The sequence below is a fragment of the Hypanus sabinus genome, chromosome 3 (assembly GCF_030144855.1).
Source record: "Hypanus sabinus isolate sHypSab1 chromosome 3, sHypSab1.hap1, whole genome shotgun sequence".
In the NCBI taxonomy this organism is placed as follows: domain Eukaryota; kingdom Metazoa; phylum Chordata; class Chondrichthyes; order Myliobatiformes; family Dasyatidae; genus Hypanus; species Hypanus sabinus.
Window position 1 is genome coordinate 42,666,769 of NC_082708.1, and position 14,625 is coordinate 42,681,393.

Below are 14,625 nucleotides of genomic sequence, written 5' to 3' on the forward strand. Positions count from 1 at the left end.
TATTGTAAATATTGACGTTTGCTATTTTCTCTGAAGCACTACCTCTTCAACTACAAAAACATTCTCAGTCACTTGTTTGCAACTTTATTTCCAGATGTTTTTCCTAGTTGGTCTCATACTGGATTGTATCCCACTTCTTCATGAAGTACTTAGATATCCAATGACATCTTAAGAAGTATTTCATAAATATGACTTGGATTTCAACTTGGCTTTAATGGAGTATTGTGTAGTGCACCATTGCATATTATAGCATTCAGGTGCATATTTCATTGTAGAAGTTTTTAAATCTTTCATTTATTTTACTGCACAGTGTGTGGTATAATAATTTAAAAAGTTACTGAACTCCATTTCAGGAATGATTTTTTTAATTATTCATTAAAGTATTTTTCATTTAAATCTTTCCAGATTTTCACTGCTTTACCTCCCTTCACAATGGGCATTTTTGAAAGGACTTGTAGCCAAGACAACATGCTGCGATTCCCACAACTTTATAAGATTTCCCAGAATGCAGATTGCTTCAACACAAAGGTATGTCTTACAGTTTCTCTGTGACAAATAAATTGCAAAAGGCCGACTTCCATATATTGGAAAGAATAAGAGATTATTTAGAAATTTTGGGTTGACCTTCTATTTGTTTTGGGTTCAGAGCCTCTTGTGATGTGAAATGAATTCCTGAAACCAAAATGTGCATCATGTATAAACCAATTCCAATTCAATTTCAGTGTTTGTCTCTCTCATTTTCTAAACTTATAGATTGAGTGACTTGTAGGCAAATATGAATTAACAACTGATTTTTTTGTGTATAAGCAAGCAAGATAAATATTTGAGAAACTTATTTTATGTAATCCCTAATAAAGTGTAAAATAGCAAAGCTCACCATCTATATTTAAGGAGACAGCCCTATTGCATAGATGTTTCACATACCATTTTGTTCTTTATTACTTACCCTAGCTCTTTGTATAAGATTCAGAAGGCAATAGACCCTTCTGGCCCAACTCCTTAATACTTAGCCAAGGTTGAGGCTTGACCTCTAACTTGTCAACAGTAACTTTAACAGGGGCAAAAAAAAAACTAACTTTTTAACAGGGGCAACTGAACAATGACTAGATGGGCCAAATGGTCTAATTCTGCTCCTATGTCTTCTGGTCTTATCATCCTAGCTCTGGCCCTTCTAAGACCCTTTTTTCTGTAACTCCAGGCCAGCTGAAAGAGCTATACAAGAGCACTTGCATGTAAAACAATTGAAGTAACATGTAAGAGCCAGAGCTAGGTGGTAAGACCAGAAGACAAAGGAGCAGATTGGCTGATTAATTGTCCCTCTCAACCCTATTCTCTTGCCTTCTCAATCTAATCAAGAACCTCTCAACCTCTGCTTTAAATATCTTCAATGACTTGGCCTCCACAGCCATTCACACTCAATCAATCAGTCTTAGCTTGATCTCACATTCAAACATCAGATCAAAGCTCTGTAATCCTACCACATCTATTTGTGAAAGTAGATTAACAGTTTATCAATTAATGGAAGAAAGGGATTCCAAGAGCATCCATATCCTCAACAGTAGCAGAGCCCAGCATTTGAATGTTGAAGGAAAGGTAGACCATTTGCTACCATATTTAGTGGAAAGTGGCAATTAGGTGATCCACCTCTGCTTCTTCCTGTGATTTCATCATCCTCAAGTGGTCTCTAGCCACTTCTGTGTGGTATCAAAAGGGGGTTGAGCCCACTGGTATGAAAGGAAAAGTGATGTAATGTGACAAATTTGTCCTAATAGTACTTGCTCTTTAAAACAACCTGCAGTTCCAACCAACTTGATTAATACAATTACAATACTGGCAAAAGACCATTTAATGTAGGAGTGGAATTGGAGCATTCTTCCCACTGAGCTTGCTCCACTATTCCATCATAGCTGATTTATTATCCCTCTCAACCACATTCTCCTGCAACCTTTGATGCTCATGCTAATCAAGAACCTATCAATATCTGCTTTAAAAATACCTATTTAATTGGCCTTCACAGCCACCTGTTGAAATTAATTCCACAGAATCGCTACCCTCTAGCTAAAGAAGTTCCTCCTCATCTCTGTTCTAAACATACATCTTTGTATTCTGAGGCTGTGTCCTCAGGTCCAAGACACTCCAGTATAGGAAACATCCTCTCCACATCCACTCTATCTTGGCATTTCTTTGAAGGTCAACCAAAAAAGAATGCCGACCAGTTACATGGACTGGAGACAGCTTCGCAGTTTACCAATTAGAAGTGAAAAGATTGATTTGTAAAATCATGAGACTTGCATGTTAAAAATTCATTTGATTGGATGAGAATGATCAACAAATAGGAATGAATATATTACTAGTTCCTGTGGTTTCAATTTTGACCAGGTTTTCCTAAAAAGGTCTCACCTCATCCTTCCTGTTAAATCATCATTGTGGTTAGAATGATTATGCAGTAGCATTGGAAAACTGATCTTCAAATTATTAAAGCATCGGTCAGAAAATCTTGTGCTTATCATTTTCACATTGTAGTGCAGATTTCAATGATCATTAACTCAAAGCCATTGATTTTAAGACTCTTTAAAAAATATATTAAGTTGCTTAGAAAAAGGCGATCAATCACTTAAAATAACTGCCTTCCCCTCCTATTGTTGGCAATTCAGGAACAACCCTTATATAATGTAATTGGTTACAAGTTTCATGATGTAAGTTGTGGATAATACTCAAAGCTCTTCAAATTTTAGAGATTTACAAGACAGGATGAAAGCAAATCTGGAGAAATGTACACTGGTACAAAGCTTGAGCAGGGGAGTATTACAGTGGTGCATGGTTACACAGATGGGAGTTTGTAAAGTTGTTGCTTGGTGTCTAACAGTTTTGAAATGTTTGTGTGGTAAGAACATAAGAAAAAGGAGTAGGAGTAGGTTATCAGTCCTGTTGAGCCTGCTCCACCATTCAATAAGATTGTGGCTGATTCAGCCATAGACTCAGCTCAGTTCCCACCTGCTTCAAAAGGGCAACAATCACACCAATGCCCAAGAAGAGCAAGATGAGATGCCTTAACAACTATTGTCCAGTGGCATTCACACCTATGGTGTTGAAGTGCATTGAGAGGTTGGTCGTGGCTAGAATCAACTCCTGCGAGGACCTGGACCCAGTGCAATTGGTCTATAGACACAATAGGTCTATAGCAGATGTGATCTCACTGACTCTTCACACAGCCTTGGATTACCTAGACAACACTAATACTTACATCAGGCTGCTATTTTTTCACTACAGCTCAACATGTAACACAGTCACTCCTACAGTTCTGATCAAAAAGCTCCAAACCTAGCCCTCTGTATCTTCCTCTGCAACTGGATCCCTGACTTCCTCACTGGAAGACCAGTCTGTATTGATTGGAAATAGCATCTTTGCCTCACTGATAATCAACACTGGCACACCTCAAGGATGCATGCTTAGCCCACTGCTCTACTCTCTCTACTGCCATGACTGTGTGGCCAGGCACAGCTCAAATGCCATCTATCAATTTGCCAATGATACAAATATTGATGACAGAATTTCAGACGGTGACATGAAGACATACAGGAGCAAGATAGATCAGCTGGTTGAGTGGTGTCACACCCACAATCTCTCTTTTAACATCAATAAGACCAAAGAATTGATTGTGGACTTTAGAAAGGGTAAGACAAGGGAACACATATCAGTCCTCATTGAAGGATCAGAAGTGGAAAGGGTGAGCAGTTTCAAGTTCCTGGGTGTCATCATCTCTGAGGATCTTTCCTAGGCCCAATATATTGATGCAATTACAAAGAAGGCATGAGAGCCAGTGGCTGTATTTCATTAGAAGTATGAAGAGATTCAGTATGTCACCAAAGATCATTGCAGATTTTTCTTCAGATGTGCCATGGAGATCATTCTGACAGACTGCAACACCATCTGGTAAGGGGTGGAGGAGCACTGCACAGGATCGAATGGAGAACAGTCTCTTCATAAAATGGTAGCCGCCGTTTCCTCCCTCATGGCAAGAATGAAGGCAATTGGCCTGTCTGCTTCCACTGTTCTTGATTTATTCAAATTCACTGATTTGCATATTGTAGTTCTTTCCGGCCAACAGTGATGTGGCTGTGCAGGTAAAAAATGAAATCAAATCATTAGAAAGAGGTGACATAGGATCAGAAGATGTAGAATTGTTGTGGGTAGAGTTAAGGAACTGCAAGGGTAAAAAGACTCTGATGCGAAGTATATACAGGCCTCCAAACAGTAGCCAGGATGTGAGCCACAAATTACAGTGGGAAGTAGAAAATGCATATCAAAAGGGCAATGTTACAATAGTCGTGGGGGATTTCAGTATGCAGCTAGATATGGGAAAATCAGGTTGGTTCTCATTTCAGATCCCAAGAGAGAGAATTTTGTAACATGCCTATGAGATGACTTTTATAGCAACTTGTGGTTGAGCCCAATGGGGAAATGACAATTCTGGACTGGGTGTTCAGTAATGAACTGGATTGGATTAGGGAGCTTAAAGTAAAGGAACCCTTAGGAGGCAGTAATCATAATATGACAGAGTTCACCCTGCAATTTTTGTGTGTGTGTGTGTGAGAGAGACACACACTAAAGTCGAATGTATCAGTATTACCATGGAGTAAAGGGAATTGCTGAGCCATAAGGGAAGATTAGAAGGGGTCATTAGCAAGAATGGTGGCACAGCAGCAATAACTGGAACAATTCAGAAGACACAGGATAGAAACATCCCAAAGAAGAAGATGGCAGGATGACACAGCCATGGCTGATGAGAGAAGTTTAAACCAACATCAAAGCAACAGAGAAGGAATATAACTGAGTAAATATTAGTGGGTAGTTAGAGGATTGGGAAGCTTTTAAAAACCAACAAAAGTCAGCTACAAAAGCCATAATGAGGGAAAAGATGAAATATGAAAGTAAGCTAGCCAATAATATCAAAAGGGATATCAAAAGTTTTTCCAGATATACCAGGAGTAAAAGAGAAGTGAGATGTGGAACCACTGGAAAATGGTACTGGAGAGGTAGTAATGGGGGACACGGAAATTGCAGATGAACTGACTATTTTGCATCAGTCTTCACTGTGGAAGACAATAGCAGTATGCCAGAAGTTCAGGATTTTTAGGAGGCAGAAGTAAGCGCAGATGCTATTACTAGGGAAAACGTGCTTGGAAAGCTGAAAGGTCTGGGCCAGATAGACTACACCCCATGGATGTGGATGAAGTGGCTGAAGAGATTCAGGAGGCATTAGTAATGATCTTTCAGGAATCACCAGATTCTGGCATGGTTCCGGAAAACTGGAAAATTGCAAATGCAATTCCACTCTTCAAGAAGTGGGGGAGGTGGAAAAAAACAAATGATAGGCCAGTTAGGTTGAGCTCGGTGATTAGGGAGATGTTGGAGTCGATTGTTAAAGGTGAGGTTTTGGGATATTTGGATGTACGTTGCAAAATAGGCCAAAATCTTGCCTGACAAATCTGTTGGAATTCTTTGAGGAAATAACAAGCAGGATAGACAAAGGAGCATTGGTAGAGGTTGTGTATTTGGATTTTCAGATGGTCTTTGACAAAGTGCCGTTGTGTTTTCCTCCCACCTCAATACTGAGGTATCATTTCCTTCCCTCAACTTTGACCATAAGACCTTTGCCTCCATTACTGAATCTTTCTCATTCCATCCTTCTTTCCACATTAGCATGCCTACTTGTATGCTGTATTTCTCCCGAGTCAGATCAGTTCACTAGTAAGGCTGGATAAAAGATTTCTGCTCAGGTTATGCAAAGACCAAGGCTAGAATGACAGACAGACAGACAGACAGACTTTATTGATCCCGTGGGAAATTGGGTTTCATTACAGCCACACCAAGAATAGTGTAGAAATATAGCAATATAAAACCATAAATAATTAAATAAAAGTAAGTTAATCATGCCAAGTGGAAATAAGTCCAAGACCAGCCTATTGGCTCAGGGTGTCTGACACTCCAAGGGAGGAGTTGTAAAGTTTGATGGCCACAGGTAGGAATGACTTCCTATGACGCTCAGTGTTACATCTCGGTGGAATGAGTCTCTGGCTGAATGTACTCCTATGCCTAACCAGTACATTATGGAGTGGATGGGAGTCATTGTCCAAGATGGCATGCAACTTAGACAGCATCCTCTTTTCAGACACCACCGTCAGAGAGTCCAGTTCCACCCCCCACAACATCACTGGCCTTATGAATGAGTTTGTTGATTCTGTTGGTGTCTGCTACCCTCAGCCTGCTGCCCCAGCACTCAACAGCAAACATGATAGCACTGGCCACCACAGACTCATAGAACATCCTCAGCATCGTCCAGCAGATGTGAAAGGACCTCAGTCTCCTCAGGAAATAGAGACGGCTCTTCCCTTTCTTGTAGACTGCATTAGGACAGGTTATTACCTAAATTGCTCATTGTCTGGAAACCAAATGTAGTGTGTGGTATAAATCATATAACTAGATCCTATAGAATAGAATTTTTAGTCAACCTTGATACAAAGCAGCTGTTTCAACTACCCCTTCTCCCCACAAAGGATGAAGAGGAGATAATATTCCTACTCCTGATTGCTGTTCAGGTATTTTGGTGATGTAGTCTTTAGGTGGATTATCATTTCAAGCATACCACCAACTTCTACCACACAAATATAACTTATCAACATCCATGGCGTTTTAGATGAAGTACTGAGACTTATCAGAATGCGTACGGGCGTAGTGCAGCACAAATCAGTGCCATAAGTAGATGAGACATAACGTGCAAACTTGAAAGATTTTAGTTTGGTAGTTAACATTATGTTTGTCCTTGAAAAGATGCTCATCATCCCTACTGATAAAATGTTGTTTGTAACCACCCATTCAGAAAATGTTGTCAGTAAGTTTAAAAAGCAGTAATCAACATTTAACTTCAAATACCCAACTTCTATCTCCAATATTTCAACGAGAACAGTTTGGTCATTCCAAGCAGAGTCTCTGAAGACACTGACTAAAAAAGAACTGAAAATAGACAGGCACATCTGTTGTCATTCTCGAGAATTAAGCTGGAAATAATGCTTCACTGTTGAAGTGAGGGGAAAGTGGCAGAATTAGCAGAACGGAGGGAAGTGATGGTATTCATCAACAAAATGTGCAGGAGAGTATGCCAGCAGGAACCATGGTAACTTCAGTATTGGAAAGGTTTATACATTCCTTCCGAATAAAGATCTAAAATCTGCATCACTGCTTCTGGGTTTCTGAAAGGGTTTTAAAAATGTATTCTGAAATGATCTACCAGTTCCCAGAATGGAAGTCAATAAAGTGGTAGTAGGACTAAATGATGGATAACGCAAATGTCCAGAAACCAACATTCCTTCAGCAACCATGGCTCATGATTGAAGTTAACCCTACAATAACAGTGATCCCAAATTGGATTCGTGCCCAGATAACCACAGACCATGATCAAAGTTATCAATGGCAATCCTAGTTACTGGCCTTCCCAATACTTTACTCAATTAATTTTGAAACTACTGTGTACAAAAATGCTTTTCTAAATACTTTTTCATTTTATGTTGGGTTGAAATATAATCCATGTGTTTAAGAAAGAATGTAAACTATGATACCACTATATAAATTTGCCACGAGTGCAAGACGTTTGCATTAGTTGCTATTTTAATGGTGTCAAGTGTCCAGGGCAGAAATATTGAACCTGATGTTTCTGAGTCTTGCTCAGGACGAAACAGCAAGTGACAATGAGTGAAGTTATTCCCTTTGGTTCAAGAGCCTGATGGTTGAGGGGCAATAACTGTTCCTGATCCTGGTGGTTTGAGTCCTGAGGCTCCTGTACTTTCTTCCTGATGGTAGCAATGAGAAGACTCCGTGTCCTGGATGGTGAGGTCTCCGATGATGGATGCCGTTTTCCTGCAACAACACTTCATGTAGATGTGCACAGCGGTGAGGAGGGCTTTACCCATGACGGATGGGGCCATATCCACTACTTTTTGTAGGATTTCCTATTCAATTGCACTGGTGTTATCACACCAGACAATGATGCAGCCAGTCAATATACTCTCCACTACACATCTATAAAAGTTTGTGGAAGTTTTAGATGAATCTTTGCAAACTCATTAGGAAGCAGAGGTTCTGTCATGCTTTCTTTGTAATTGCACTACAAACTGGGCCCAGGACAGGTCCTCCAAAATTTTTTTAAAAATGAGGATTTTAATGTTTCTGACCCTGTTCACCTCTGATCCTCCAATAAGGACTAGCTCATGGACCTCTGGTTACTGTCGCCCACAGATGTAGAAGGATTCTTCATTGCTATTTTCATAACAGTTTTGTTCAACTAGTCAGGTTTGTTAGCCCTGAGCAGAACCCCCAAATATAGCAGACCAGTGGACCACTCTTAGCCTGACCTCTACCCTTTGACCTAGGTGGCATACATGACCTTACCAAGGTTATGGCCCTGACTCCAGCCAGCATTCAGTACTTAGGTTCATATATATAGCTAGGGTGCCTAGTATTGTATTTGTCAATGTGGAGCAGAAAGCAAGTTTGCAAATCTAGTGGGAGCAAAGGATGCCGGGAATGACAAAGTTGGAGTTTTGTGGGAGTGGTGTGGGACAGGTGGCAGAGAAAGTGTACCTGGGTGGGTTGTGGTGCTGGTGCAGACACAGATGGCCCTGAGACACCAGGCAAGGTCATTTAATTCCAAACAATTGGTTTATTGATCATTACAAAATGCCTTATGGTGCTTCCTGTTCCCTCCCTTCTCCCTTCCTCTTTTCCAAACCATCTCCTCTTCCTGTCTTCTTCCCACTCTCAGTTCACAGTATCAGAATCAGGTATATCAAGTTCACCTCCTGCTCAAAGCCAGTGATTCAGCCTTCAGGTCTGGAGACCGGGAGGCTTACAGCTCAGCCAGGGCCAACCTGAGAAGGGGAATCTCTCAGGCTAAGCACACATACAAACAGAGGATTGAGGAGCATTTCAACTCCTCGGTCCCCTGGCATGTGACATGGCATACAGATCATTACAGACTTCAAACCACCTAGTACTGTGCCCCCTTCCAGCTCTGCTCCCCTCCCTGATGAGCTCAATTACTTCTACGCTGGCTTTGACCGAGGGAACAAGGAGGTCACCCTCAAAGCGGATCTCCCACCTGGTGAACTGCCTCTCTCACTTTCCACCTCCGGTGTTTGCACCACCCTGAGCAGGGTGAATGTACGGAGGGCGGCTGGTCCGGATGGAATACCTGCCGTGTGCTCAGAGTCTGTTCAGGGCAGTTAGCCGGTGTCTTCACGGACATTTTCAATCTGTCCCTGGCCCAGGCAGTTGTCCCCACAAGCTTCAAGATCACCACCATCGTGCCAGTGCCGAAGCATTCCACTGCCACGGGCCTGAATGACTTCCGCCCAGTTGCACTCACCCCCATCATTGCAAACTGCTTTGAGAGACTGGTTCTACTACATCTGAAATCCTGTCTGCCCACTACCCTGGACCCCCATCAATTTGCCTACCGCACCAACAGGTCAACAGAGGACGCCATCTCCATGGCACTTCACTCTGCCCTGACCCACCTGGACAGCCCCAACTCTAACGTCAGAATGCTGTTCATTAACTTCAGTTCGGCATTCAATACTGTGACCCCCTCCGAACTGATCGCCAAACTTCACCAGCTTGGTATCAGCTCATTCCTCTGCAATTGGATCTTGGACTTTCTGACTAACAAACCCCAATCTGTTAAGTTAGACAACCTCTCCTCCTCCACTCTCACCCTGAACACCGGTGTGCCTCAAGGCTGTGTGCTGAGCCCTCTTCTGTACTCCCTTTTCACCTATGACTGCATTCCTGTACATGATTTAACTCCATAATCACATTCGCAGACGACACTACTGTGGTTGGCCTGATCAGAGGGGATGACGAGATGGCCTATGAGGTCCAGCGCCTAGCCGCATGGTGTGCCGACAACAACCTGGCCCTTAACACCCAGAAGACCAACCAAGGAGATCATTGTGAACTTCAGGCATGCTCGGAGCCACACTCACATCCCCATCTACATCAATGGAACGTGTAACAAGCTTCAAGTTCCTTGGTGTCCACATTTCTGAAGATCTCACCTGGTCCCTGAACTCCTCCATCCTGATCAAAAAGGCACGACAGCACCTTTATTTCTTGCGGAACATCAAGAAAGCTCACCTCTGTCCCAGGATACTGACGGACTTTTACCGCTGTACCATTGAGAGCATACTCACCAACTGCATCTCAGTGTGGTATGGCAATTGTCCCATATAGGACCGCAAAGCACTCCAGTGGGCGGTGAAAACTGCCCAGCGGATTATTGGCACTCAATTGCCCACCATTGAGAACATCTACCATAAATGCTGCCGCGGCAGAGCGAAAAGCATAATCAAGGATGCATCTCACCCTAACCAAGGACTTTTTACTCTCCTCCCATCCGGTAGGCGCTACAGGAGTCTCCACTCCTGCACCAGCAGGCACAGGAAGAGCTTCTTCCCTGAGGCTGTGACCCTGCTGAACCTCACATCACAGCGCTAAGCAATATTGCACCCATATTGTACTGTCTCAGTACTTTTATATCTGCGTGCTGTAACACTTAGTTTTTATTCACAGTTATTTTGTCAATAACACTATTCTTTGGGTTTCTGGTTAGATGCTAACTGCATTTCATTTGGCTTTGTATCTGTACTCGACACAATGACAATAAAGATGAATCTAATATAATCTAATCTGAAAATCATCACTCACATGAGTTGTTATTTTTTTTTACGAAAGCAGTACAGTGCAATACATAAAGTCGCTTCAGTACTGTACAAATGTCTTAGGCAGCCTAGCTATATGTATGTGGCCAAGACTTTTGCACAGTACAGACACATTCTGGGTCATTCAGACACGCAAGCTCCAAACCATGACAAGGTTGTGGTTCTCTTGGAGAATTTTCCTCCACTACCACATGATGATTATTTTAATAACTATACTTGTTGAGATATTTATAGAGACCTGCAAAATCAGCAGATTGTTTGTATTGAACAAAAAAAAAACCCAGAAATGGCCTTAAAAGTTAATGGATTATATATCTCTTGCACTATATGTGAAACAATAACAAGAAAAGGCTTTTTGTCTGCTTGAGTCTTCTCTGTTGTTCATCAAGATCAAGGCTAATCTATCTCAGTGCCATTTTCCTTCACTATATTATTTTTTCCTTAAAATCCAAAAAATATTAATATCTTTGTTTTGAATTAACTCAATGACCGAATACCCTGCAGAATAGAGAACTCTAAAAATTCAACAAAATCTGTGCGAAGATACATCTCCCTATTTCATTCCTAATTCTAAGAATCTGACTCAGGGTTCTACACTTCCATTCTGGAATAATGTTCTCTCTGAAACCAAACTATTAGATTTTCTGAGAATATTTTAAGTTTTGATAAGATACCTTCTCATTCTTCTGAACTCCAGTTCAGTCTTCCCTTTTATGCTAAATGCACCATCTGTGTCATCAGTCTAGTAAATCTGTGTCCATTGTAAGTATATCCTTCCTAATGCAGCGAATGTAACCAAGTTCTACTTATTTGTGATAAGACACTTGTACATGTATCCTCTTATAATAAAGGCTAACATGACATTAGCCTTCCTAATCTCTTTTATCTCATAGGTATAAGAACCTGAAGACCCACACTCAACATTTTAGGAATAGCTTCTTCTCTGCCATCTGATTTTTGAATGTTTCATGAACACTACCTTGCTATTCCTCTTTTGCCTTGTTTGTTTATTTCTTTATTATTGTAACTTATTTTTCTTGTGTCTTGCAATATGCTGCTGCCACAATACAACAATTTTCATGACAGATGTCAGTGATAATAAACCTGTTTCCGTTTCTGATTGTTGTCTCTGCATTTTTGCTTGTGTGCATAACCTTAAATTCCCTATGGCCAAAGTGTCTAACTTTAAGCCTACACTATATGTATTCAAAAGATGCATGTCCATTCAGAGAAGAACTTCCTCTTCATCTCAATAAGTGACCTCTAAACCTGATGATCTGTCTCTTCTAATTCTGGTATCCCTCACTGGGGAAGCACTCTCACAGAATCTACTTAGTCAAGCCATTTTTAATCTTGTATGTTTCACTGAGATCACCTCTGCTTCTTCTAAACCTGAGTACAAGTAAACCTGAGTGCTCAATCTTTTCTTGTACGTTAGTCCCATCATTGCAGAAACCAGCCCTCATACACAGCCTCCAGGTTAGAATGTCTGCGTAGTACTGCAACTGTGGTCCATTGTTCAGTCACTGCAATACTACAATTCTGTATTTATGGTTAAGTTAACATTAGATACATCAAGAAAACTCATAGGCCTGATTTTATTCTCACAAATCAATGAATCTGTTATAAAATAAAAGATCACTCCCTACTTGTACATAGTTCTTTCCTTTTGCTTGTTTTTTCTTTCCACTCTTTTCTATAAGTGCATACCTCAGATAAATACTTTGTGGAGATTTTGTGATATATATGATTATATGATATATATGTACAATGTATGGAATACATCTTATGGAAATGTTTGTTTGATGAACTTCAATAAAAAATAAATTACAAAAAAAAAAGAAAACATTTCATGCATTTTAGTTATCCAGTGGAAATTTTGAGCTAAGTCTCATCCAACAGGTAATTACATTGTGAATTTAAAACAATAATGTTAAACAATAATACTACTGCTCATGCATACTTGTGACATACTTAAAGGCGGATTGCGTTTTCTTGGTATGGAAGCTTTCCATTATTCTTATTTGTAAAGATATTGCGAAATACACTGAGATTAAAATTAATAGAAATGTTGACTCAAGTTCATTCTCTTGAGATGCATTTAGACACAGCCAGCTAGATTTTGCTAATGTTAGAATATTTTGAAATGTTTCTACTAGCTGAGACAGTAGTTGTAAACAAGCTGAGTAGATTTATATTTTGTGTGTGGGTACCTGGAAGCAAATGAGTAAATGGACTAAGTGCTGACTGGAAATTTGTTTTCCCCGTAGGTTTTCTGGGGTCACTGCATAAATGCGTTGATCCATTCCATCATTCTCTTCTGGATTCCACTAAAGACACTTGAACAAGGTAGTCAATCTATTATTATTGATTTTAGGAACTGTTGCAAAAGCTGTTATAAAAATGTGCCATTTACATATAGTGCATTAGTTAAACAGAGTATAATTTAAATTTTGCATGAGAAGAACAAACTCTCAAGTTGCACAGTATTTTTGAAACAGAGATTTTAGTTTTTGGTTGAAAATTTTTACTTACCTTTATGTTCTTGCTGCTGGTAATAAGTTTAGCTTCAAGTGCCTCGACACCCTTGGTCTTGATAGAGGATCTCTAGAATTCCATCACATTTGCTCCTGACCTTTCTATCTTTCTCTCCTTTGGAACACTCCTTAAAATCTACCTTATTTAGCTAAGTTTTTGTTTGCTTTTGCTAATGGTTCTTTTTTGTATCACATTGTTCAAAGTTCCTTTAGGATTTCATGTATTAAACTTGCTATGTGAAAGTATGTTATGGAACATTAACTTGATACAAGCTTCTCTGTACACAAATTACAGAAATACTCCTGATTGTCAACACCTTCAATTAAGAAAATAAAGGGGATGGCTGATACAGAGGGTTAGAGATCTCTTATTTATCTTCTGAGGCATAGATTTAAATTCAAGCCAGCCTGAAATGATGAAAGTCTTCTTGAAAGAATGATGTAAGTTAGACTGTCTCAGCTCCCAGTGGATGTGAACAGTCTGCACAGAATTGGCTGTATCATTTTTATATGTTTGTAAGAATAGCTAATGTGGGAAATGGAACTGTCACACAGGAACAGTAAGTATTGGCATCTTAGACTAAGGTTAAGGCATGCTATTGGGGGATAGTAGAAACAGCTTTAATTGTGACTAACCTATGCAGTACTTGAGCTCAAGGCATCCTGTGCAAAACTAGATGCAAGAAGCAAGAAAATATATTCTATTTCCAAGTTCTGAGATTTTTTTAAAAATGCCAAACTGCTCAAAAAATTACAAATCAAGCATTAACATGATACAGTGGTTAATAAAGAAATGTTATTTTGCTGCATTTCCCTGGTTGGTTTGGAATTCATAAGGACTATAGCCTTTCCCACTGTGTGTATGTAAATTTCAACTGTAATTTGACATTTTGGATCCTATTAGACTTGCAGCTAGTAAATGACATGACAGTCTGCTACAGAAATAAAACCTGCAGATTTTCATATTGGAGGAAAATGCTCCACAATTATATCAGCATTTTTTAAAGGAAGTTGGAATGCAGTAGGCACTTTTTAGTTGTCTACCTGTCTTCAATGAGAGAAGAAGAAAGCATACAACCTACAAATTTTATTAATATATAAAATATTCAATTCCTGAATTTCATAAATATAATCTACTTAACTGTCTCCTATGCCTCAGCCAAAATTTTCCATGTACACTCAGCTCACAGCACTCCTGTTCTCTAATTACTGTTAAACTTCTTGTAGTCCAAATACTATAGACTTGGCTATGCAGGGAAAAAAGATCACTATACTAGACTTGATGTGGGCAGAGTTTATCATGGAAATAATAA

The 14,625-nt window shown here is 39.9% G+C and overlaps 1 protein-coding gene across 2 annotated transcripts in view; it reads left to right on the forward strand.

The window, feature by feature from the left end:
- The window catches only part of atp8a2 (ATPase phospholipid transporting 8A2), a 419,615-nt gene that overhangs the window by 337,618 nt on the left and 67,372 nt on the right, over window positions 1–14,625 (forward strand). For both annotated transcript variants that reach the window (XM_059964171.1, XM_059964170.1), the window contains 2 exons: window positions 406–528; window positions 13,046–13,124. In XM_059964171.1, the coding sequence (XP_059820154.1) occupies window positions 406–528; window positions 13,046–13,124 (202 nt within the window). The remainder of the gene's footprint in view (window positions 1–405; window positions 529–13,045; window positions 13,125–14,625) is intronic.